We start from the raw sequence: 23,324 nt of genomic DNA, 5'->3' as shown, positions 1-23,324 counted from the left end.
TAGTTATTTGTTGCAGGTGCAGCAGAGGATCGTCTGTATAGTGCCTGGAAAGGTGAGAGGTCAGTTAGTGGAGGACCTCAAACTCTAAATGACAGTATAGAAACTTTTCTTTTTTCTTTTGAAAGTTCTCATGCAAAGAACTGACATGACTGGATTTACATTTGAAAATGTGCAGCAAAGTGAGATATGACTTTGAGGAGGGAGAAAGTGGTGGCAAGGAGGTCAGTTATAAGGCCTGATCAGCGTTCCAGGGTGGAGATGGTGAAGGCCCAAAGTAAAGCAGCGGCTATGAGAATGCAAAGCAAGGATGGATATAAGAGATAAGACAAAGATAGAACTAGTATAATCAATCATAGGCAGTGATGGAGAAAGGAGAGTAAAAACATGAATCTAATCTTTTGAGCCTAGGCAAATGCAAGAATGGTGATGTCATTTACCCAGATAGGGAACCCAAGGAAAACAGTGGTTTTGAGGTTAAAAGAAAATGAGTTAGGTTTTAATTAGAGGTTGCAATGGAACTTTCAGGCAAGGGTGTCCAGTAGGAGAAAGGTAAAGTTAGAAATGAAGACTTAAAAGTCATTAATATAAAACTAACAGCTGATGCCATAGGATTATGTGAGAGTTCCCCAATAAGAAGAGTTGAAACAATCAAAAAGAAGGCCAAAAAAAGAATTTTGGAGAAACACCTATTTTCTAGTGAACCAAGGAAGAGGATTCAGGAAAACAAACTGAGAAGGTAGCGTCAGAAAACAATTGGGAGACTGATTTAGAATAGAATTTTAAGAAAGGAGGTTTCCTCAGCGGAACTCTATCCAGAAGGGTAATATGGTTTCTAGATGTCAGAGGATCCTAAAGTGACAACAATGATGATGATGATGATGATAGTTAACATTTATTGGTTGCTTACTCTATGCCAAGCTTGATTAGAAGACAAGTGTTTATTTGCATTAATTCATTTTACTCTTAGTGTATGTATTCTATTGGAGTGTGGGAGTTATAAATCATGTTAGAATAACTTCATGACTAAATAGGAAGTAGAGTCGGTGAATGGCCTGATGCAACTTTTTTTTCATGACACTTACCTCCTCTGGGACCAAACTTTCAAATAGCACAGTTGAATTTGCCACAAACTCTGCAATTCTAGTTCATAATTAATTCAAAGTCTAATTTCAAGTGGCTCTTGGATGCTTGTCATAGCCTATCAGTTTTGAACATCCTATGTGTTGTAGTATGATTGCCTTTGCTTTTGAGATGAAAAGCATTTATTTTGTCCTAAATTTAACTGTGGACATTGCCTGTTGCACTTGAATGAGAATGAAGGGCTCTGACCCATGGTTGCTGTAAGCTGTCAAGCTTGGAGTAGTGTCACTTTCCATCAAGGCTGGCACCGAGGGAATGCTAGGACTCTGATGACAGCAGTCACACTGCTCTAGAGCTGAAAAGGGAGAGCCTCTCCTGGAACAGTTACTTTGCGTAAACTGTTCTGCTTTGGCCTCGTACACTCTGTGTTCCCGGAGAGATATCAATGCACTGTAGAGTTCTCTAGCAGCCATGAGACATGAGAGAATTGCTTCAGAAAGAGAAGAGTCAATGTAAACCCTTGCTATGGATTATTCAGATACTGACAGCGACTCTACTTTGGGGTACAGTGATGATGAAGATTCCAGTGATGAAGTTCAGAGAATATCAGAGTCAGTGCACAGAAAACCGTATTTACAAATATTTTTGGATATTTTTTCATGCTCTATGATTTCATTGAAAGGAATTTCTAACTCCTCCAAAAATGCTTAAAGAAAGAACACTACTAAACTGCATAGCTTTTGTTCATTAATCAATGGCAAGTTTGTGAAATATCTGTTAATTTGCCAAACAGTAGCTACTTCTGCAGTAGTACATGTTTATTAATTGTCATGCTGAAATAAACTAATATACAGGTACAGAAATGAATGAATATGAGATTTCTATTTTTAAAGACAATGTGCATGTTAGACCTGGACTGTTATGTAGATACATGGAGCTTTACCTCCTATAAAGAAGTGTGCTGTGCTCAGAGGCAATATGTGTTTGGTGAAAGTTTTAAGTATATTAGACATTATCTTAAAATTCTATTTATAAAATTCTCTTGCCAATGTTTTTTCAAAGTCTCATATGTTATTCTATTAGAAATTATCAAACACCCTGATATGCCAAAAAGTAAAACTAAAGGAAAGCTCAGTTTTTAAAAAGGAACATTATCTCCCTCTTCTTTTCCCCATGTCTAAACTAGTATTACATGAAGCCCCTGCTACCTTGGCACATGTTCTGTGAAACCAGTATCATAACAGCTATGTAGATACATTACATAGCTGTGGAGCTATTAGGACATCCCTGTTTTATGAGTATTTAATATTTCATATCTCAGTCCAAGTGATATTTGCTTTTACCATGGTCCTTGGTCCTATAAAGGAAATAAGCACACACAGTAAGTCACAGTATTGTCAGCTTATATAAATATATTCTCTCATCAGAAGTTTCTACAATCTCTCCTAAAATAAGGGATTAATATATGTCAATACTAGGTCAGTTAGCATTTTTCCAGGAGCAAGCTCTCTAGGTACACAGGGACGGCATTTCCAGACACCTGCATAGGCAGGCATAGTGGCATTAAACATCTTAAGTAGAAATGCAATAACATTGTAATGGCAACATGAGTTTGGCATTGAATGAACTTGGCATTGAATGATTTTCTATTGTTATATAATGTTATAAAGCAACATAGCAGGGCTATGACATACTATGGATAGGAACTCTAATAATCTGAGAATCAAAATGGTTTATTGATTTAGCTTTGCAGTTGGACACCCATAAACATATTAATGCTGCTTTTTAAAATAGTTAAATATAATTTTTATACTGATGGGCAGAGAGACATTATGAGTGCTTACTGCTCAGATGTCATCCTGCTGTAGAATGAATTTAGAATAGTTGTCAATTTAAAATCTTATAGCAGAGGGTATAGGCAGTGAACTGTTAGAAAAGAACATGGGCTTTGGAGCCAGACAGCTCTTTGTTCAAATACCAAGACTGCGACTCATTAGCTATGTCTTTCTTTTGGTGTATTATATAACATTTATCCCCAAGTGTAAATTTCAGATAAAATACACACCCTATGTTATATGCATTAACTGAGATTTGTGCAGATTGTTTGATATAGTTCCTGATATATACTAGATGCTCAATAGATGGCAAATATTATAATCCACTGTTTTTTTTTAATTTTTATTTATTTATTCATTTATTTATGGCTGTGTTGGCTCTTCGTTTCTGTGTGAGGTCTAGTTGCGGCAAGTGGGGGCCACTCCTCATCGCGGTGCGCGGGCCTCTCACTATCGCGGCCTCTCGTTGCGGAGCACAGGCTCCAGACGCGCAGGCTCAGTATTTGTGGCTCACGGGGCTAGTTGCTCCGCGGCATGCGGGATCTTCCCAGACCAGGGCTCGAACCCGTGTCCCCTGCATTGGCAGGAAGATTCTCAACCACTGCGCCACCAGGGAAGCCCAATCCACTGTTTAATATGCTGTTTTTTTCTCCATGTTATGCATCTTTTTTGTTTTGATACATGTCACATTACTAGGTACTGAGCCTGATTGTAGGCCATAACTTACAAATTTTCCTTTTTTAAAATAAAATATTCTCAATTTCTATTGACTATGTCACTTCTGATCTTTGATTTTTCACCATCTACATTTTAAAATACCTATGTATTTTTTTTGTTCCAAGGAAATTGAATTTATTTTGAAAGTATATCCAATTTAGACCAGATATATGATACAGTTTTAAAATGTTGGACATTTGTGATGAAAGCATTTCTTAAAAATTCATATGCATGGAAAATATGTTGCAAATGAAGCATTATTTTTCACATATTACATTTTTAAAGACTCTATGGGCAAGTTTAAGTTGTCAAGGTAGAAATATATTTTAGGGAAAGTTAGTTTTCTATAAAGCTGTGATAGACTTTTAAAAAATACACTGACAGCAATTTGCAGTAACATATGCTGCCATGAGCAGTCTCCTAAGAAATAAGTCATTCATACAATTTATAAGGCACCTGATGGGCATTACTGATGACTTCTGTCTGCTGTGTCCACTTCACCAAAAATTACTACATAGAAATAATAATGGACTTGAAAATATATTATCTATTTCTATGGAACAGAAAGAAAATCCTCACTTTGTTCTTGGGTAGTAGCATTTCATAAAATACCAGACAGCACCTCCACAAAGACAGTATTGGTGATGAGAAAAATTAGAAGTAATGAACGGCAGGACCCACTGCTCTCTCTGTGCTAGACATTGTGAAAAACATCATTATTGCATTTAAGACCATTAAATGGGCACTGTTATCATTCCCATTTTTATAGATGAGGAAATTGAGGCTTTCATAAAGCATGTATACCTTGTTTTCTAAAACTGAGATAGTGTGACTCCAAAGCCTGAACTCTATTCTTCCCAAGGTTTCAAGATTCCTATTCACACACTTACTAAGCAACTCATCTGTTCCAGCCATTCAGTATAAAATGGGGAGCAAAACTAGCCATGGACCCTGCCTTCATAACAATTAGTGGAAGGAGGATAGAGCCATTAACCAACAAACAAATGCATAAATTATAAACCGTGATAGGTACTTGGATGGAGAGGTACATAAGGCCATGAGAACAGATAAATAGGGAACCCAACCTAGTTAATTCAGCATGGCATCCCTGAGGAAAGGGGCACCTAAGCCGAGATCTAAAGGGTAAGCGGGTGTGAACTGGTCAAGGAGTTGGAAAGGAAGTTCCTAGGTTTAGGGAAGGCTTGGTAAGAAGAACTCATGACAAGAAGGAGATCTTGTGTTCAGTCGTTTAGAGGAGCCAGTTTGGCTGAAAGGTGGAGGATGTGGGGGGGGCACTGGGAGGATCATACTGGAAATTGAAGAGACTGAAATAGAAATTTTAGAATCAGAAGTGAACTTTGTATGGTAGGTAGATTAAAAATATACAATAATCAATAGTTTTTTTCTTTAATATCAATAACCAATGAGAAACAGAAATGGAAAAGGAATGCCATAAGAGAAACTGATAATATAAAACACCTAAGAATACCTTTTTTTAAAATGCTAGGAAAAAGATTAAGAAAGATTAAGTGAAAAAGATTAAGAAAGATTAAGACATAAAACTAGATCTGAACAAGTGTAGAGTCATGCTGTGTTCTTGCAAGGAAAATTAATATAATCAAAGTTCTTCTTCTGAAATCAATGTAAAAATGTAATACAACTCTACTAGAATCCCAATGTGGGTTTCTTTAGATGTGGACAAATGATTTTAAAATCTTTATGATATATGAATGCTTAAGAATATCATCAAGATATTTCTGAAAAAGAATTTTGGTAAGGGAAACTGCTTTTCCAAATACTAAATACTAATAGTTACTATAAAGCAACTGTAGTGGTAGCAGTATCATGTAGCAACAGTGAAAGACAAAAGGATCAATGGAAAAATATAGTTCAGAAGTATCTGTGAGAACTTAGTGTATTTTGAAAAAATAAAAATCCACTGGGAAAATCTTTATTTTCAAGACTTTGAAGCCTGATATTAGAGACATATGATGTTTCAATTATGATTTTTAGATGGTTATTAACACCGTACTATTTCCTATATACATATCTCTGTAATGTATTTCAAACTTATATTTATCATTAATTATATTAGCTTAGAAATTTTACCTTACTAGGAAACAGAGTGTTTCAAGTATAACAATGTTTCCATGACAGTGGTACTATTAAATTTTTAGTAGCTCAAAATGAAATGTGAATGTTAATTTACCACCTTTGACCACTGGATAAGATGAGATACCATGGCAGATTTATAAAGGTTTCAGAGGTTGATAGGTATTCCTGCAGTGACCAATTAGATGCTTATAAAGGAACAGTATGTATATACGTATTTCAATCAGAGTGGTTAAGATTTGTTGAATGTTCTTGAACAACCATAAGCTCTGGTATAGGTGAATAACTGTTTATTATAAGTTGCCAAAAGATTGGTCACATAAGTACAGGGTCTCCAAAGTAAGAAAATGATTAAAACAGGTCCATTATTCTCAGGGTAATAATGATAAATTCATACACAAATGGATTAGATACTCAAGTTTCCAGAATTATATCTTCAGGTCTTTTAAAAAGTTTACCTATTCACGTTCATTACTGTCTTTATCATCATCCAATTAATTCATTAATTTCCCAACTAGCATAGGGAATGATGATATAAAATTTTGTTTCATTTGTGTAAGTGAAACTTTAAGTTTGAAAATTATAACTACTAGATTATAATTGTAAGATTTGTGTGATAAATGGCAAGAGTAATATGGTTCCTCAGGATAAAGAAATTTGAAACATTAACAAAGCTTAAATCTCGAAGTGCAAAAATCAGAAGAGTATACATAATTTAATATGTGTCTTGCATTAATCATAATGAACACTTTTCTTTGATATTAAAGGGTGTTTTACTTCAATCTCTCTCTATTTTTTGTATAGGGAAGATGTCAGAACAGCAAACGTAATTGCTGCAGAAGCTGTAACCTGCCTTGTGATCGACAGAGAGTAAGTGCCTTGCTTTCTTATGCATATTGCACACTCATATCAGTGACACACGTAAGTTCCTGGAATTAGACATCACTTCATGGAGCTATTAATGCCTGTTTTATATCTTTTTATTTAAAATGAGTTCTATATTTGATTTGTATTCCCTGTTGTTCTTGGAAGTGGCTCACTCTGCCATTCCAACTTTGTGATCTTTAACAAGGTATTTAACCACTATGAACTTCACCTCAGCTCATTTGGGAACTGGAGATAATACAACATCATAGAGATATCATGAGGATTGATGAGAACACATGAGAAAAGCATGTTCATTGCAGCTCTATTTACAATAACCAGGACATGGAAGCAACCTAAGTGTCCATTGACAGATGAATGGATAAAGAAGATGTGGCACATATATACAATGGAATATTACTCAACCATGAAAAGAAATGCAACTGAGTTATTTGTAGTGAGGTGGATGGACCTAGAGTCTATCGTACAGAGTGAAGTAAGTCAGAAAGAGAAAAACAAATACTGTATGCTAACACATATATATGGAATCTAAAAAAAAAAAAATGTTATGAAGGACCTAGGAGCAGGACAGGAATAAAGATGCAGACGTAGAGAATGGACTTGAGGACAGGGGGAGGGGGAAGGGTAAGCTGGAACGAAGAGAGAGAGTGTCATGGACATATATACACTACCAAATGTAAAATAGATAGCTAGTAGGAAGCAGCTGCATAGCACAGGGAGATCAGCTCGGTGCTTTGTGACCACCCACAGGGGTGGGATAGGGAGGGTGGGACGGAGACGCAAGAGGGAGGAGATATGGGGATATATATATATGTATAGCTGATTCACTTTGTTCTAAAGCAGAAACTAACACACCATTGTAAAGCAATTATACTCCAATAAAGATGTTTTAAAAAAATAAAAAAGAAAAGCATGTATCCAAGTGGTCTTTACCCAGGATACACGTGAACAATGCTATTCATGTAAATTTTTTTAATAATAATTATTCGTATTTTTCAATTATATTTTATAATTTATAAAATATTTATAGCATATTTTATAATAATTATAAATTATTTTATGTTTATATAATATAAATTTATTATTATTATTGTTACTAGGAAATGGACTATTCCTTGAGCATGTTTTAGTTTTCTCCTCTATTCTTCTGTCCCCAAATTTCTAAAACAGAAGCATTTAGGAAGACACTTCTGGAGAAAGCATCAGTTCTAGACATAGGCATATTTAGGGCCATTAAAAGTTTGTTCAGTGATGCTGCTCCCTGTTGCTTCTGTTTATTTTGCCTTGCTAGCCCCATTACCTGAATGCTTTACAGGTTAAACTACAAATATCAGATTATTGACTCTCCAATAGCCTGAGTAAAATGCATGTCTACTGTCTGGAAGCAGTCCTCCAGATGTTTTCTCTTTGCTGTGTATGGATACATTTATCACAAAAGCCAATTGCCTGACTCGAGAAGAACCATAAACCATCCATTTCAGTGGAGCCATTAGAGCTAGAATAGGCTGTGAATGTCAGTGTGGAATGAAACTGAGGGGCAGATATGATCAGTTCAGAATGAAGGAGTTGAATGTTGAGCTCAGGGGGCTCTGGACATAGAAGAATCCCACTTGATTCACAAATCCCACTTTTGCATGCCCCTCTGTGCTGGATCTCTAGAACCAGAGCAGTAGCATCATTGCAGAATGATAGCTATATCCATGAATATTTCTGAAACAGATATTCTTCATCTGGTTCCCAGAAACAACAATTACCTGTTCATTCTTTCATTTGACTAACATTTTTCTGAGGCTGTAGCACATACGAGGCATTGTTAAGGGCTGTGAGAAGAATCAAAGGAGCAGCACAGATCCTGGTTTGGGGGGTTAGCTTCTAATAGAGGAATTGTGGCATTTATACAAATAACCGTCATGCAAAGCAGAATGCAAGAATGGTCCACAGTGTACCATGGGAGTCCAGAGAAGGGAGCTGACTACTTCTGGGGAGAATCAGGGAAGTCTTCATGGAATAAATGGTTTTATTAGATAAATCTGTAAGTATAGGAGAAGCAAGATAAATAGAGTGAATAGCATAAGCAGTACTCAGAATAGAACTATGAGCCATTTCTACTGGCTCAAGGGAGACTGTATAAAGGTAGCTGGAGGAGGTGTGATAGAAATGTTCACAAACATGTAGGGGCTGGTTCACCAAGATTACCAACTAGTGGGAGAAGGGTGACTTTGACAGTTCTCTGCAGCCAGATAGTGTCACTAGAACACTGAGAAGGCTGTGTAAGATGAATTAGAGGGAGAGGATAGAGACATAATATCTGATTGGCAGTCTGTAAATCCAAGTGGTGATCACGAGACCATTAATGGGAGGCATACATTAGAATGAAGAGGTAAACCCAGAGGGCTTAACACTTGACTGAATGTGAAGGCTAAGGGAGAAATTAGGGGTGTAGTCAGGATTAAGAAGATCTAGAAGGAATGTTGAAAAAAATTAGTTTGGGAGGCATAACGATTTTTCACTAAATTTGACATACAAGTTGGACACAGGAACTGATGCCCTGCAGGAGGTAGAAAATGTGGGACAATAACTCATTAGAGTTGACTTAAAATTAACTTAAAAATTGCTGATATTGGGCTTCCCTGGTGGTGCTGTGGTTGAGAGTCCGCCTGCTGATGCAAGGGACACAGGTTTGTGCCCCAGTCCGGGAGGATCCCACATGCCGCAGAGCGGCTGGGCCCGTGAGCCATGGCTGCTGAACCTGTGCATCCGGAGCCTGTGCTCTGCAACAGGAGAGGCCACAGCAGTGAGAGGCCTGCATACCACACACACACACACACACACACACACACACACACAAAAATGCTGACATAGAGTTAACAGCTGAAGCCATAAGACTGGATGGAATTGCATGAAAGGATAGAGAAGATAGAAGACCAATTTTAGAATTTGTGGAAATTCTTACATTTAAAAGTGAGGCAGGGGAAGAAAAACAGTGAATAAAACTGCAATGTTAGCACTCAGAGCAGTGTAGGAAGCCCCAGAAACCAAGAGAAGATTTCAAGAGAAAAAGGATAATCAGCAGCATTAAATGCAAGTGAGAAGGTGAGAGGCATATATAGAGAGAAAAGGGCGATAGGTTTAGTAACCTGGGAGAAAAAAAATTTAATAAAATGGTGAGAATGGAATCCAGATTACAAAGAGTCAGTGGGCACTGAGGAAGTGAGAGCAATGAGACTAAAGGGTTATTTCTTTCAAGAAATTGAGTTAAGAAAAAAAAAAGAAAAAACAGGGGGTGGGGGAATATGAGGCCCTAGTGAAGTCTTGGAGAGTTCCTTGTGATGGGTCTGTACAACTATTGAGGAAGATGGAGCAAGTGAAATTACTAATGGGAATGCTTGATGGAAATGTGTCCACAGGGGAGGAAACTGTGGGCAAACAAGGAAAGGTAACTTGGAGAATACTTTTAAAAAATTTTCTGGAGGGGCTTCCCTGGTGGTGCAGTGGTTGGGAGCTGTGGTGCAGTGGTTGGGAGCCCGCCTGCCAATGCAGGGGACATGGGTTCATGCCCTGGTCTGGGAGGATCCTACATACCGTGGAACGGCTGGGCCCGTGAGCCATGGCCACTGGGCCTGTGCGTCCGGAGCCTGTGCTCCGCAACGGGAGAGGCCACAACAGTGAGAGGCCCGTGTACCGCAAAAAAAAAAAAAAAAAAAAAAAAAATTCTGGAAATAGTGAAAAAGAGGAAAGAAAGAAAATTTGTAGAGATGTAAATAAGGAAAGTTATGGGAACTTGGATGGCCTTAATCTTGCCTCTACAGCATAAAGCAAGGGAATCTGGTGAGGGAAGAAGTGACACTGGGGCTGAGGGTTTGCCAGCTGATTGGGGATGGATGGGTAATCATATCAGTTTATATCTCTACAGTCCTTTGTAATTGATGAATTTCCATATGTATGAGATCCCACCTGGAAAAAAGGTAGGATGTTTAACAAAAAAAGAAACTGAAACCCATAAAAGTTTAATAACATGATAAGGTTTCATGGTAAATGGTAAAGCCCAGATTAATCAAGTCAGAGGAACAAACTGATGGGACATTGTGGGTCATCTAGTGCAGATTCTTCACTTTAGTAAACTGAGATCCCGAGAGATGAAGGAGCATCAAGTAGCATCACATACATACATTTGATCTCATCCATTCTCTTTTCTCAAACCTAGTCATATATAGTGTGCAGTGGGGAGTGTATGGACTCTGTCAAAGCTCAATACTGAATATTTACTGCACCATGTTATGAGAATATGGGCAAGTTATTTAAATTCTAAGTTTCAGTTTCCCTATCTGCAAAATGGGATATTGTCACCTAAATTATAAAATTGGTTTGAAGATCAAACAGTTTAATTCATATCAAGGTCCATGCACAGCACAAGATGTGTAGTAAGCACTCAGTAAATGTGCCCTTCCTTTTTTTAGAGAAAGTATTGGAATCCCTTGGATGTAGCAGTTTTTCTCTCTAATCAGCATAAGTTTATCTTCAGGGGTATACACAGAAAGGATACCTTGAGGGAGATCTGGCTTTAAACATAAATATAAAGAAGATAGCTTGAGTCTAGGGCTCAAGAGGTGCATTTCTGTACTCATGAGAGGAGTTGGGCTTCTCACCAAATGATGAATTCACAGCTTAAAAAAATCAAGCTGTAACTGAAGGATCTTCTCATAAGCCTGCTGCTGGTACCTAATTTATGGCCAATTAGGGGGGCACCAGGGCTTCATCCCATGCAAACAGATGGCAGATGTTAGAACTGTCAACAAAAGGAGCTTCTTTCAAAAATTTACAACTGAGGTACCATGTTACATAAGTCAGTGATTATGCTTTATCATTCCAGAGGGACAGCAAAAGAACATTATATTGTAACTAATCATGCATGTCAGATTTTTAAAAAAAAAATGCTCATTGACAAACTAGAAAATGATAAACAGATACATGGTTTTCTCAGGAAGCATTCTCTGAGGATGGGTTTCTTGCAGCCTAGTCATTATTTTAATAATTACCCAGTCTATCTGCAGTCTTTCTAAAATTCATGAAAATTGACATAAAAGAATATTAATCTAACAGAACAATCTATTTCCATTAATAAAGTTCTTGAATATATAAAACACAACTAAGAATATTTAGCATCTCTTGTTTTAGAATCCATGAAAAGAAATAAAATATAAAAGTAACTATATCATTGTGTTCCTTAATCAGTTATGCAATGTTTACTTCTTCATTGGCATGGTAAGTTGCTAGGAGTTCACATAGGATAATTTTTTTTGACATGTTGAGATCATTTTTAAAGACAGTAATATAACTACTAGTAAATATTCAAAGAGTTACATATTTTCCCCCAGGAAATTAAGATCTAAGTTAGAGTCTCAACTCTATCCCTGATTTATTGTGTAACCTCCAAGATGTAGCCATATTGGTTATAAAAATTGAAACACTTTCATACTGGTTGGTAAGTAGCAGTAGTCTGAGCTCCCTGTGTGTTTTTCCCACCCCTCTGCTGCCTGGTGATCTGATTCCTCTGGCCAGGAATCTCCAGATCTCTCCTTGATCCAGCAACTAAAAGGGAGCATCTGGCATACATCAGGACCAGTGTCCATTCTGATTGGTCAATTCCTGTGTCATACTGGCAACTAATTATTTTGACTAGTAATGTCAAGCTAAAATGACAGTTTATCACCAGGAGTTTTCAAGCTTTTGTCTTACTAAACCCATTGTTTAAATGAAATAAATTAGAAAGAAAACAGGAACTTTTTTTTGGCTGTCAAGAGAGTAAGACCTCTTAGTCTACCCAGGAGTCTTCCCTCTCTCCCTCCAAATCACTCACTCCACATGATTCTTAAGGCCCTTCATGAGACCCCTTGAGTCACTAAAATGATTTACAAACCATGCATGACTAACTCTTACCTTTTTGTGACACTCTGTGATATTTAATCATACTTTGGAGCCAGTTGTATTATTGAGACAAAGTCTGGGGGATAGAAACCAAGAACTAGCCTAGAGGAAGTGCAGTGTACTGGGGCATAAAAATGATGAGATAGGAGAGAGTGTCAAATATCAGATTATTGGGCATTGGAAATGGCAGTCTTAGAAATTAAGGTATCTCTGTAGATCAGAAAAGCCTAGGTGACTCTGCTTCAAGTTTTTACCTCCTAGAGCTAAGTTGACTTGTGTGTAAAAGACATATTCATACCATCTATTTAAAAGAGTAGCAAGACTGTAGCATAGCCACTAGGCTAATGATTAGGAAGCAACTCATAGGTCTAAGGCTGGTCCCCAAACCTGTACAAACTAGAGTAGCAAATAGGTTACCAAGAAAGATTGGACATAGAGAAAAAGTCACTGAAATTGGTAAACTGAAGACTACTTCTCAACACCCAAACTGGAGCCTAGGTATTAAAACTGAGATGAGAGGCAGACTAGGAAATTTTAACATTTATTCAGAATAAAAAATGAATGCCTGCTTCCTGTGTCAGTTACTTGGGCTACAGGGATGAACAAGACATGAATTCAATACAGGTTTGAAAACTGAGTGTATAGGACCAGCTCAATTATATTAAATTTATGTTGCTGTTGTTGTTTCTTTACCAGTGCTGGTAGCAGAACCTCCATCTGTCTATTCCCCCTATCCTCCACATGTAGCCTGTTTCTAGTACTAGTTTCCAGTTCTTTAGCCACATCTGCCATCAATCACCAAGGATAGTGCTTCTGATCCTGGCCTCTACCCAGATCTCCTCCCCACCTTCTTGCTTACGGTAGATTGGTGCCTTCCTCTATTTCCCTTTGCTGTGGCTTATTTAGGTGTTCAACTCCAAGTTGAAAGTAAAATAAACAAAAATACTGAATCCACTGAAGCCATGCTCTGGGCTCCGTAGAACAAGCAACAGACCAGCCAGGCAGGAGCCAGGGAAGTCATCTATATTAGGACTTAGGATGTCAGAGGAGATGGGAACATATGGAAAAATAGTATTTATCCAGCTTCTCTCAGGGAGGGTGCTATAGATGTTTCCTGGCTAAGGCTTCTGCTCAAGAAGGAACAGATGATCATTAAACTTCCCCACAAAAATGGTGGGTTGTATTAAGGGCAGGAGGTTTATTTTCTGAGTGAGGTATGTAAGTATGAAGCCATAGCTGCATGATGTAAACCAGGGATAGGAAAACTTTTTCTGTAAAAGGCCAGAAAATCAATATTGTATGCTTTGTGGGCCGAATGATCGTTGTTGCACCTACACAATTCTACCATTGTAATGCAAAAGCAACCGAAGACAATAGTAAGTAAATGAAATGTCTTTGTTCCAATAAATCTGTTTATAGACAATGAAATTTGAATTTCATATTATTTTTAGAGATCAAGAAGTATTCTTCTTCTTTTGAAACTTTTTTGTTCCTGCCACTTAAAAATGTACAAATTATTCTCAGCTAATGGCCGTACAAGAAACAGTCAGTGGGCTGAATTTGGCCTGTGAGCCATAGCTTTCTGACCCCTGACTTAACCAATATTAAAGAATTGAAAGGCTTTCCTGGTGGCACAGTGGTTGAGAGTCCGCCTGACGATGCAGGGGACACGGGTTCGTGCCCTGGTCCGGGAAGGTCCCACATGCCACGGAGCAGCTGGGCCCGTGAGCCATGGCCACTGAGCCTGCATGTCCGGAGCCTGTGCTCTGCAACGGGAGAGGCCACAACAGTGAGAGGCCCGCGTACCGTAGAATTGAGTGCTGCCCCCAGTGGTCCTATTCTGATCTTCCAGGTTGTGCTGAGCCTATCTTTTAAATATAGCAAATACACGAAGAATACTGGTTTGACGTGCCTTCTGGTGTTGGTCCTCCCAATGCCATCTGTCAACTTGCTTTCCCCTCACTGACACCATTCATCCTCCAGTTCCCTCATCCTCTTCACTTTACTCTTTTACACACCCCACACACACATGCACGCTTTCTTCTTCATCTTTTTTTTTTTTTTTTTTTTTGGCCGTGCTGTGTGGCATGCAGGATCTTAGTTCCCCAACCAGGGATTGAACCCATGCCCCCTGACTGCCAGGGAATTCCCTGCTCCCTGTACTTCTTAATTGCACTCCTGCATTCTCAAGGACTTCGCTTTAGGCTTTTCATTAATTTGGGTAGTAGCTAACTAGAGATTAAGATGATTCTCTGTGAGTTATTTGCATTTTGATGACATACCCCTGAACACTGAAAAATCATGAAAATCCAGAAGATTTTAGAATTTCAGGTGTCATGGAAGGAGAGGGGAGGGACCGTATGGGAAGAATTTGGTGACAGCAGAATCTTTCCAGCACCATTCTCACCCCACAGTTCTAACCAGGTCAGTCTCATGAAGGCCCATGTCCCCAGTGGTGTGTGCCCCACCTAGGTCACCTGTGTCCTTGTCTTTTAATAGTTGCCATTCTGGGTCCACATGACAGGACTATAGGGACTCCACATGCCACATTGCCTGTAGTCACATTACTTAACTGATAGGGTGACAAATTTAAAATATTTCACAGCCTCAGCCTTTCCCACGGTCTAAGTATATTTTACTTTGGTTCATTTTCCAGAAAGAAATCTGAGGCGATGTGAGGATATTTGCAGGATGAGCAAGAGAAAACAGGTGTGAGTGGTGTCAGTTGCGATCATTTGGGCTTGTCTTTTTTATGGAGTTGTTATTGATTGGTGTGCTTTACAAAAAAATATTTACTAAGTAAGAGAGAGAAAATGCAGAAGTTTAAAGAGAGTCATTAATATTGGTTCAGTTTAATAATGGGAGTTGAATTATAGCGTGCCCTGAGCAAGCATGATCTAACTACAGAATAAGCACATACCCACTGGAAAAGGGTTATAATTCAGAGATAGTATTCGTGGTTTAAACTCATAGAAAGAGAGGAATGGGACTGCTCTTCATTATGTGTGCCGTGTGCCTTTTCTAATGCTTTAAAATCATAGACCCTCCTCCTGCTGCAAGTCATTAGAGAAATGATATATAGCATTACTGACTAGGGAGCTCATTGAGAAGGTCTGGTCCCTTGCTTCATCCACCCAAATAAAACTTACTGGTTACTGGCCTTATGTCAGCCACTCAGACATCTAATATTTGGGGAGTTTGGAGGCAAATGTGTAAACATTACACTACCTATTTCTATCCCTGTTGTATGGATAATTTCCAGCTCTAATTTGTTGTGTCCCAAACTCACTGAGGTTCTAACAGTATCCTTTGGTAACCTGGACTCTATTCAAACTAAAAGAAGTCCAATGTCATTAATATGTTGGTAGAACATTAATCAAATTTAACACATTCTTTTGTTTAAAAAACATTGTTAAAATTTTTTCAGATGATGACCAGATTAGTCAAAAAGTCATAGCAGAAACTTAGGATACTGTAGAGACAAGGAGTAGTCACAAACCCCAGGCCTGTAAGAGAGCACTCAAGGAAAGCACTCGTCTTCTCCCATCCTCTCTCCACCCTCCACCCTGCCCTGCTGAGACTAAGAACTAGACCTTGTTATGGGGAAAGGTTTCTGAAACTGGATATTATTGACATTTTGGGTCAGCTGGTTGGTTTTTGTGGAGGGCTGTCCTGTGCATTGTAGAATGTTTAGTAGCATCCTGACCTTTACCCACTAGATAAAAGTAGCACTCCCTGACAACCTCAATGTGACAATAAAAAGTGTCTCCAGATACTGCCAAGTGCCCCCTGGGGGAAAATCACCCTTGTTGGGAAGGACACAGCCATGGCTCGCTAGGTGGCAGTAAAGTGCTCTGATGCCATGGGAGTAGGACTTGTGCCAGAAGGGTTCCAGGGAAAGCTGTTCATAATGAGGAAACCACCTAAGGGGAAGTGTGCTGGGAAAGCTGCTGGCTGCTTAGTATTGCTGGCCTCCAAGTACTGTAGTAGCCGTACACTGGAGAAGCCACAAGAACCTACCAAGCTGACTGGAGCCAGGAAGCAAAATATTTTATTCTTGCAATATCTCCCCAGTGCCCTCTCCTGGCAAAGTTTCAGTGCCAGTTGGCAAAGAAAGAAATTTAATAGCCCAGATCCATTTTTATAGAGCAGTCAAAAGGGTGAATTTAGAGTTGACAAGCAATAAATAAGTCAATAACCAGTATAGATTCCAAACCAAATCCTATTCCAAGGTCCAGAGCTATAAAGATAAATAGCAAAGTCTTTGCTTGCCTTGGAGTCACTCCTGATCAATACAAATGCATTAAAAATCATGAGAAACTGCCATTTCAGTGGGAAAAAAAAAAAAAAACTTGGGGAAAACTGAAGAGGGAGAAATGAGTTCTTCCTGTAGCATCCCAGAGGACTTGCTGGACAAAGTGATATGTGAGTCAAGTCTTTAAGTTTGAGTACGAATTTTACAAGTGAAGAAGGGAGGATAAATACAGCTCCTGCTGAAGGAAGGACGTACACTAAGATGAGGAATTTGGAAATGTCATTGTACAGTAAAAAGTGGACTATGGCAAGAAAAGAGGATTTATAGGTCAAGGAACTGGACAGTAAACTAGACAGGTGGTGTACTGGGAGATACAGTTGGAAAGAAGAGATGGGGACAGATTATAAATAAATCACCTAATATCTCAAACTAAAAGAATATGATTTTATCCTCTGGACAATGAGGAACCATCAGAAGACAGTGACTACTGCAGTGTGTATTTGCTTTTGAAGGAAAGGAGTGGAAGATCGATTCCAATGGGATGAACTGAAGCAGGGAAACAAACTACTAGGAGACTAGAGCGACAGCCCTAGCGGTTGCTCACTAGAGTTTGAGTCTAAACTTCAAAGCAGATTTGGGGGAATAATTAAATGTGAGAGGTTAAGAAAGAAGTGCTTCTGTCTTGGGAGATTTGGTGGATGTCTATAATAGATCAAAAGTATGAGAGATAGAACAGGTTGAGGTGAAAGTAATTGGTTGATCAGTTAAGGATATGTTAAGTTCAGACTGTCTAAGTGGTGTTGAGATATTCAGATGGAGAAGTCCACTGACAGTTAGAAATGAGTTGTTTTATTTTTTCCTGACAATCAGATGATAAATAGAAATTGATGTTGGATTTCACAGTTCAGCCCTTTAAAAATATTACAATCACAACTTTGGTTTTGTTAATTACAATGATTGTTTTGTTTTACACCAATGAATAAATAATTCATTTTCCCCGTTAATTCTTAAACCCTTTCTATATTTCTGAGGCTTGCATTTTTTTTTCCATCAGATGTTTTAAAAACTGTTGTTGAGAGACTCAGCAATGCCTTTGGAACTTATAAGCCAGTTGTGTGAATGAATAAGAAAACTGAAAATTTTTAATTTTCAAATCTGAAAAATCAGTCAATTTTTTCAGTTAAAAAGGTAATAGTTGAAATTTCATATTTGAAATTCTCTCTAAAAGTTTTCTGTATGGTGTTTTTGGCTGTTCATTTGGGAAGAGGGTTATATAGTGCTTCTTGTGTTCTAAAGATAAAGCAAGGAGGGGAGATGCCAGGATCAGTTTCTGACAGAAGCTTAACAATCACTTTAAAAATCAACAGTGTAATCATTACGTTTGAAAGTCGAATTCTGCTTTAGATATTCACATTGCTTTTTTGGTAGAGTTAAATGGTTTTACTTACTTTACTAGGCACACTTCCTGGTGAGACTGTTATTACAGGCCAGCTGGGTTATAAAGATCTTTTCAGTATGTCTAGAAGTTGGTACTTATTTTGAAACTCGTAGCATAGACACATGAATTGGATTAGCATCAGCTACAATAACAGTGAAATCTTATTCCCAGACTAAGCTTTACTTACAAAGGAGGACCTTTCAGAATTTACTAGTCTAGAAGAAGTGTAATGGTCATATTATGCACCGCCCTGGCTATAATCATGTAATTGAACTAGTATTAACACAGAAACCAGACTAGCAAAGATAAATCATTATTTGATAGTTAATAAAGTTGATGTTGCCCTCCCAGGTGAACTACAGATAGTATATTTTAATCCAGATGACAAACCCACTTGGGCTGAGTGGGAACTTTTATTTATTGCATTATTCTCTCTCTCTCTTTTTTTTTTTTTACATCTTTATTGGAGTATATTTGCTTTACAATGGTGTGTTAGTTTCTGCTTTATAACAAAGTGAATCAGTTATACATACACATATGTTCCCATATCTCTTTCCTCTTGCGTCTCCCTCCCTCCCACCCTCCCTATCCCACCCCTCTAGGTGGTCACAAAGCACCGAGCTGATATCCCTGTGCTATGCGGCTGCTTCCCACTAGCTCTCTATTTTATGTTTGGTAGTGTATATATGTCCATGCCGCTCTCTCACTTTGTCCCAGCTTACCCTTCCCCCTCCCCATATCCTCAAGTCCATTCTCAAGTAGGTCTGTGTCTTTATTCCTGTTTTACCCCTAGGTTCTTCATGACATTTTTTTTTAATTCCATATATATGTGTTAACATATGGTATTTGTCTTTCTCTTTCTGACTTACTTCACTCTGTATGACAGACTCTAGGTCAATCCACCGCATTACAAATAGCTCAATTTCGTTTCTTTTTATGGCTGAGTAATATTCCATTGTATATATGTGCCACATCTTCTTTATCCATTCATCCGATGATGGACACTTAGGTTATTTCCATCTCCTGGCTGTGGTAAATAGAGCTGCAACAAACAGTTTGGTACATGACTCTTTTTGAATTATGGTTTTCTCAGGGTATGTGCCCAGTAGTGGGATTACTGGGTCATATGGTAGTTCAATTTGTAGTTTTTTAAGGAACCTCCATACTGTTCTCCATAGTGGCTGTACCAATTCACATTCCCACCAGCAGTGCAAGAGTGTTCCCTTTTCTCCACACCCTCTCCAGCATTTATTGTTTCTAGATTTTTTGATGATGGCCATTCTGACTGGTGTGAGGTGATATCTCATCGTAGTTTTGATTTGCATTTCTCTAATGATTACTGATGTTGAGCATTCTTTCATGTGTTTGTTGGCAGTCTGTATATCTTCTTTGGAGAAATGTCTATTTAGATCTTCTGCCCATTTTTGGATTGGGTTGTTTGTTTTTTTGATATTGAGCTGCATGAGCTGCTTGTAAATTTTGGAGATTAATCCTTTGTCAGTTGCTTCATTTGCAAATATTTTCTCCCATTCTGAGGGTTGTCTTTTGGTCTTGTTTATGGTTTCCTTTGCTGTGCAAAAGCTTTGAAGTTTCATTAGGTCCCATTTGTTTGTTTTTGTTTTTATTTCCATTTCTCTAGGAGGTGGGACAAAAAGGATCTTGCTGTGATTTATGTCATAGAGTGTTCTGCCTATGTTTTCCTCTAAGAGTTTGATAGTTTCTGGCCTTACATTTAGGTTTTTAATCCATTTTGCACTTATTTTTGTGTATGGTGTTAGGGAGTGATCTAATCTCATACTTTTACATGTCCCTGTCCAGTTTTCCCAGCACCACTTATTGAAGAGGCTGTCCTTTCTCCAGTGTACATTCCTGCCTCCCTTATCAAAGACAGGGTGACCATTATTATTCTCATAGGCTTGATTTTTCTCTCTCTTCTTTGTTTGGTTTTTACCTTTTTATATAGTCAGTGTCAGGTGATTATAAACTTACTAACTGCTCACTGAGAAAATTGGAAAGTAGAGAAAAATATAATCCTGCCATTCAAAGTTAACTACTGTTAAGATTTCAGTATATTACCTTGAATAGTGACATCCCACTGCCTAATTTTCTTTCCTACTTTGTCCACATTCAGGGGTAGCATAAATAATACATATATACACACATACAGATGGATAGGTATAGACAGATAGATATATAGATAGATAAATTTGCCCTGTCATTTACTGAACACATGTGCCAATCACAAAGCTAGTTGACATAGATAGGTAGCCTGATAATAGGTATACACATATATACATACATAATTACTCTCACAAACATGAAAAGAATATTTTTATCCTCTCTTTTAAAGGTAAAGTTGGCTCTAGAGAGCTGAAGTATCATGTCACAAAACAATATGGCTTATAAGTAGCAAAGTAGTGTTGGAACCTAATTCTCTCTGTTTTCAAGGCCTATTACATCACACTGCTTTACCACATTGCATTAGTTATTTACCATGTAAATTAACATATCTTATGAGCAGAAGTTGAGTCTCTTTTTCTCAGTTTCTTAAAAGTGTTTGGACATGTAAGCTCATTTAATTTTTTATTTTGTAAAGAATTCTTTGCAAAAAAAAGAAAAAGAATTCTTTGCATATGTCTTTGTCCCTCTTTAGAAGAATTTTCTTGAGGAGCTAGTCAGTAGTGTAATTACTGATTCAAAATATATATGAAGTTTTATTTATTTATTTTAAAGTGTTTTATTGAAGTATAGTTGAGTTACAATATTATATTAGTTTCAGATGTACAACATAGTGATTCATTAATTTTATAGATTATACTCCATTTAAAGTTATCATTAAATATTGGCTATATTTCCTTTTTGGTACATTACATCTCTGTATCATACTTATTTTATAGCTAGTAGTTTATACCTCTTAATCCTTTTCCCCTTAATCCTCCTACCCCTCTTCCCATTGGTTAACCACTGGTTTGTTTTCTGTATCAGTGAGTCTGTTTCTGTTTTGCTATATTAATTTTTTTTCTTTATATTTTAGATTCCACATATAAGTGAAATCATACAGTGTTTGTCCTTCTCTGTCTGACTTACTTCACTAAGCATAAAACCCTCCAGGTCTTCAAGAATACCTCTGATCTTCTGATTCAGAGAGGAGCAAACATGTTTTTTGGAGATGTTTCTTGATCAAGACCCAGAGGCCAGGTTGGAGTTGAGGCTTATATAACTATAGATTATATTTTGATCCCCTTGGGTTGGGTAGTACAGTGGCCCTGAGTTGGTTGCAACTACAAAAAATTGAAGTTTAGGCTACAATATAGTGTTGAGACAATAGGTAGTTATAATCCTCCTGTAGTCAACACTGACCAGACTGTATTTGTAATACTGAGCTCAGTGCTTAGTGTCAGAGTTTAGAAAGATATTAACACATTAAATGCATCCATATGAGGGGGGTCCAGGTGAGATGTATGACAATCATGATGTATGAGGAAAAAAAATACCCTCCAGGTCCACGCATGTTGTTGCAGATGGCAAAATTTCATTCTTTTTTATGGCTGAGTAATATTTTATTGTGTATATACTACATCTTTATCCATTCATCTGTTGAAGGACTGTTATGCTGCTTCCACATCTTGGCTATTGTAAATAATGCTGCTATGAACATTAGGGTGCATATATCTTTCCCAGTTAGTGGTTTTATTTTACTTGAGTAAATACCCAAAAGTGAAATTATAGGATCATATGGCAGTTCTATCTTTTTTTTGGGGGGGAGGGCAGGTGGGGAACTGCCATACTGTTTTCCACAGTGGCTACACCAATTTACAGTCCCATCAGTAGTGCACAAGGGTTCCCTTTTCTCCACATCCTCCAACACCTGTTATTTGTTGTCTTTTTGATGATAGCCATTCTGACAGGTGTGAGGTGATATCTCATTGTGGTTTTGATTTGCGTTTCCCTGATGATTAGCAATGTTGAGCATCTTTTCATGTCCCTGATGACCATCCGTATGTCTTTGGGAAAATGTTTACTCAGGTCTTCTGCCCATTTTTAATTAGGTTGTGTTTTTTTTGATATTGAATTGTATAAGCTCTTTATATATTTTGGATATTAATTGCTTATCAGATATATCATTTGCAAATATTATCTCCCATGCAGTGCGTTGTCTTTTAATTTTTTCGATGTGAAAAATCTTTTAAGCTTAATTAGGTACCTCTTGTTTATTTTGCTTTTGTTCCCCTTGCCTGAGTAAACAGATCCAAAAAATATTGCTAAGACTTATATCAAGAGTATACTACCTATGTTTTATTTTAGGAGTTTTATGGTTTTCAGTCTTACATTTAGATTTTTTTAATCCATTTGAGTTTATTTTTGTATATGGTGTGAGAAAATGTTCTAATTTCACTTTTTACATGTAACTGACCAGTTTTCCCAGCACCACTTACTGAAGAGACTGTCTTTTCTGCATCATATATTTTTGCCTTCAAATAATATACATATTTTTTCATTGTTATCTAGAACCATTATACAGTTTACTCCCCAGTGACAATGTATGAGAACATCTGTTGCACTGAAACCTGACCAGCTTGATTCTTTTGGTTGAAATCATCTTAAAAGACATGATGGGGCAATTCAGCCCAGGGCATGAAATATGTCATCATCCTTGAAGGGTTAATTTGACATTTATTCTTCTCTTGTAATTGATACATGAAGCTTAGTTATTGACAAAACTTAGAAAGTAGTTCATTCTTTTGCAGTTGTTTCTTTGTGCTGGAGGACATTATAAACACATTTAAAAGGCAAGGCTTCAGAAAATTGTGAGAGTATATAAAAGTTCAAATAGCCATTTTCTGAAATGTCAGAAGTAAATATTAAAGGCTAACAAAGTACCTGAAAAGGACAAATAGACAGGGAAAAATAGAAATTATCTCCATGACTAATTAAAATATGGACCACAAGTTATGATGTGAGAAGGTCCCAATTCATAGATTATACAGAGTGTGCTCAGTGGTGGAGAAGAAGGGAAGAGTTCAGGGAAGTTAATGTATGAATTCTCTCAATATGATGCTTTGTTTTATTTATTTAT

The 23,324-nt window shown here is 37.6% G+C and overlaps 1 protein-coding gene across 2 annotated transcripts in view; it reads left to right on the top strand.

Moving 5' to 3' along the window:
* Positions 1–23,324, top strand: part of PRKG1 (protein kinase cGMP-dependent 1) — a 1,245,509-nt gene that overhangs the window by 1,102,031 nt on the left and 120,154 nt on the right. For both annotated transcript variants that reach the window (XM_082633213.1, XM_082633214.1), the window contains exon 8: positions 6,549–6,614. In XM_082633213.1, the coding sequence (XP_082489339.1) occupies positions 6,549–6,614 (66 nt within the window). The remainder of the gene's footprint in view (positions 1–6,548; positions 6,615–23,324) is intronic.

Source organism: Mesoplodon mirus, assembly GCF_964341445.2.
Source record: "Mesoplodon mirus genome assembly, chromosome: 2".
In the NCBI taxonomy this organism is placed as follows: domain Eukaryota; kingdom Metazoa; phylum Chordata; class Mammalia; order Artiodactyla; family Ziphiidae; genus Mesoplodon; species Mesoplodon mirus.
This window is presented reverse-complemented; position numbering and strand designations above follow the sequence as displayed.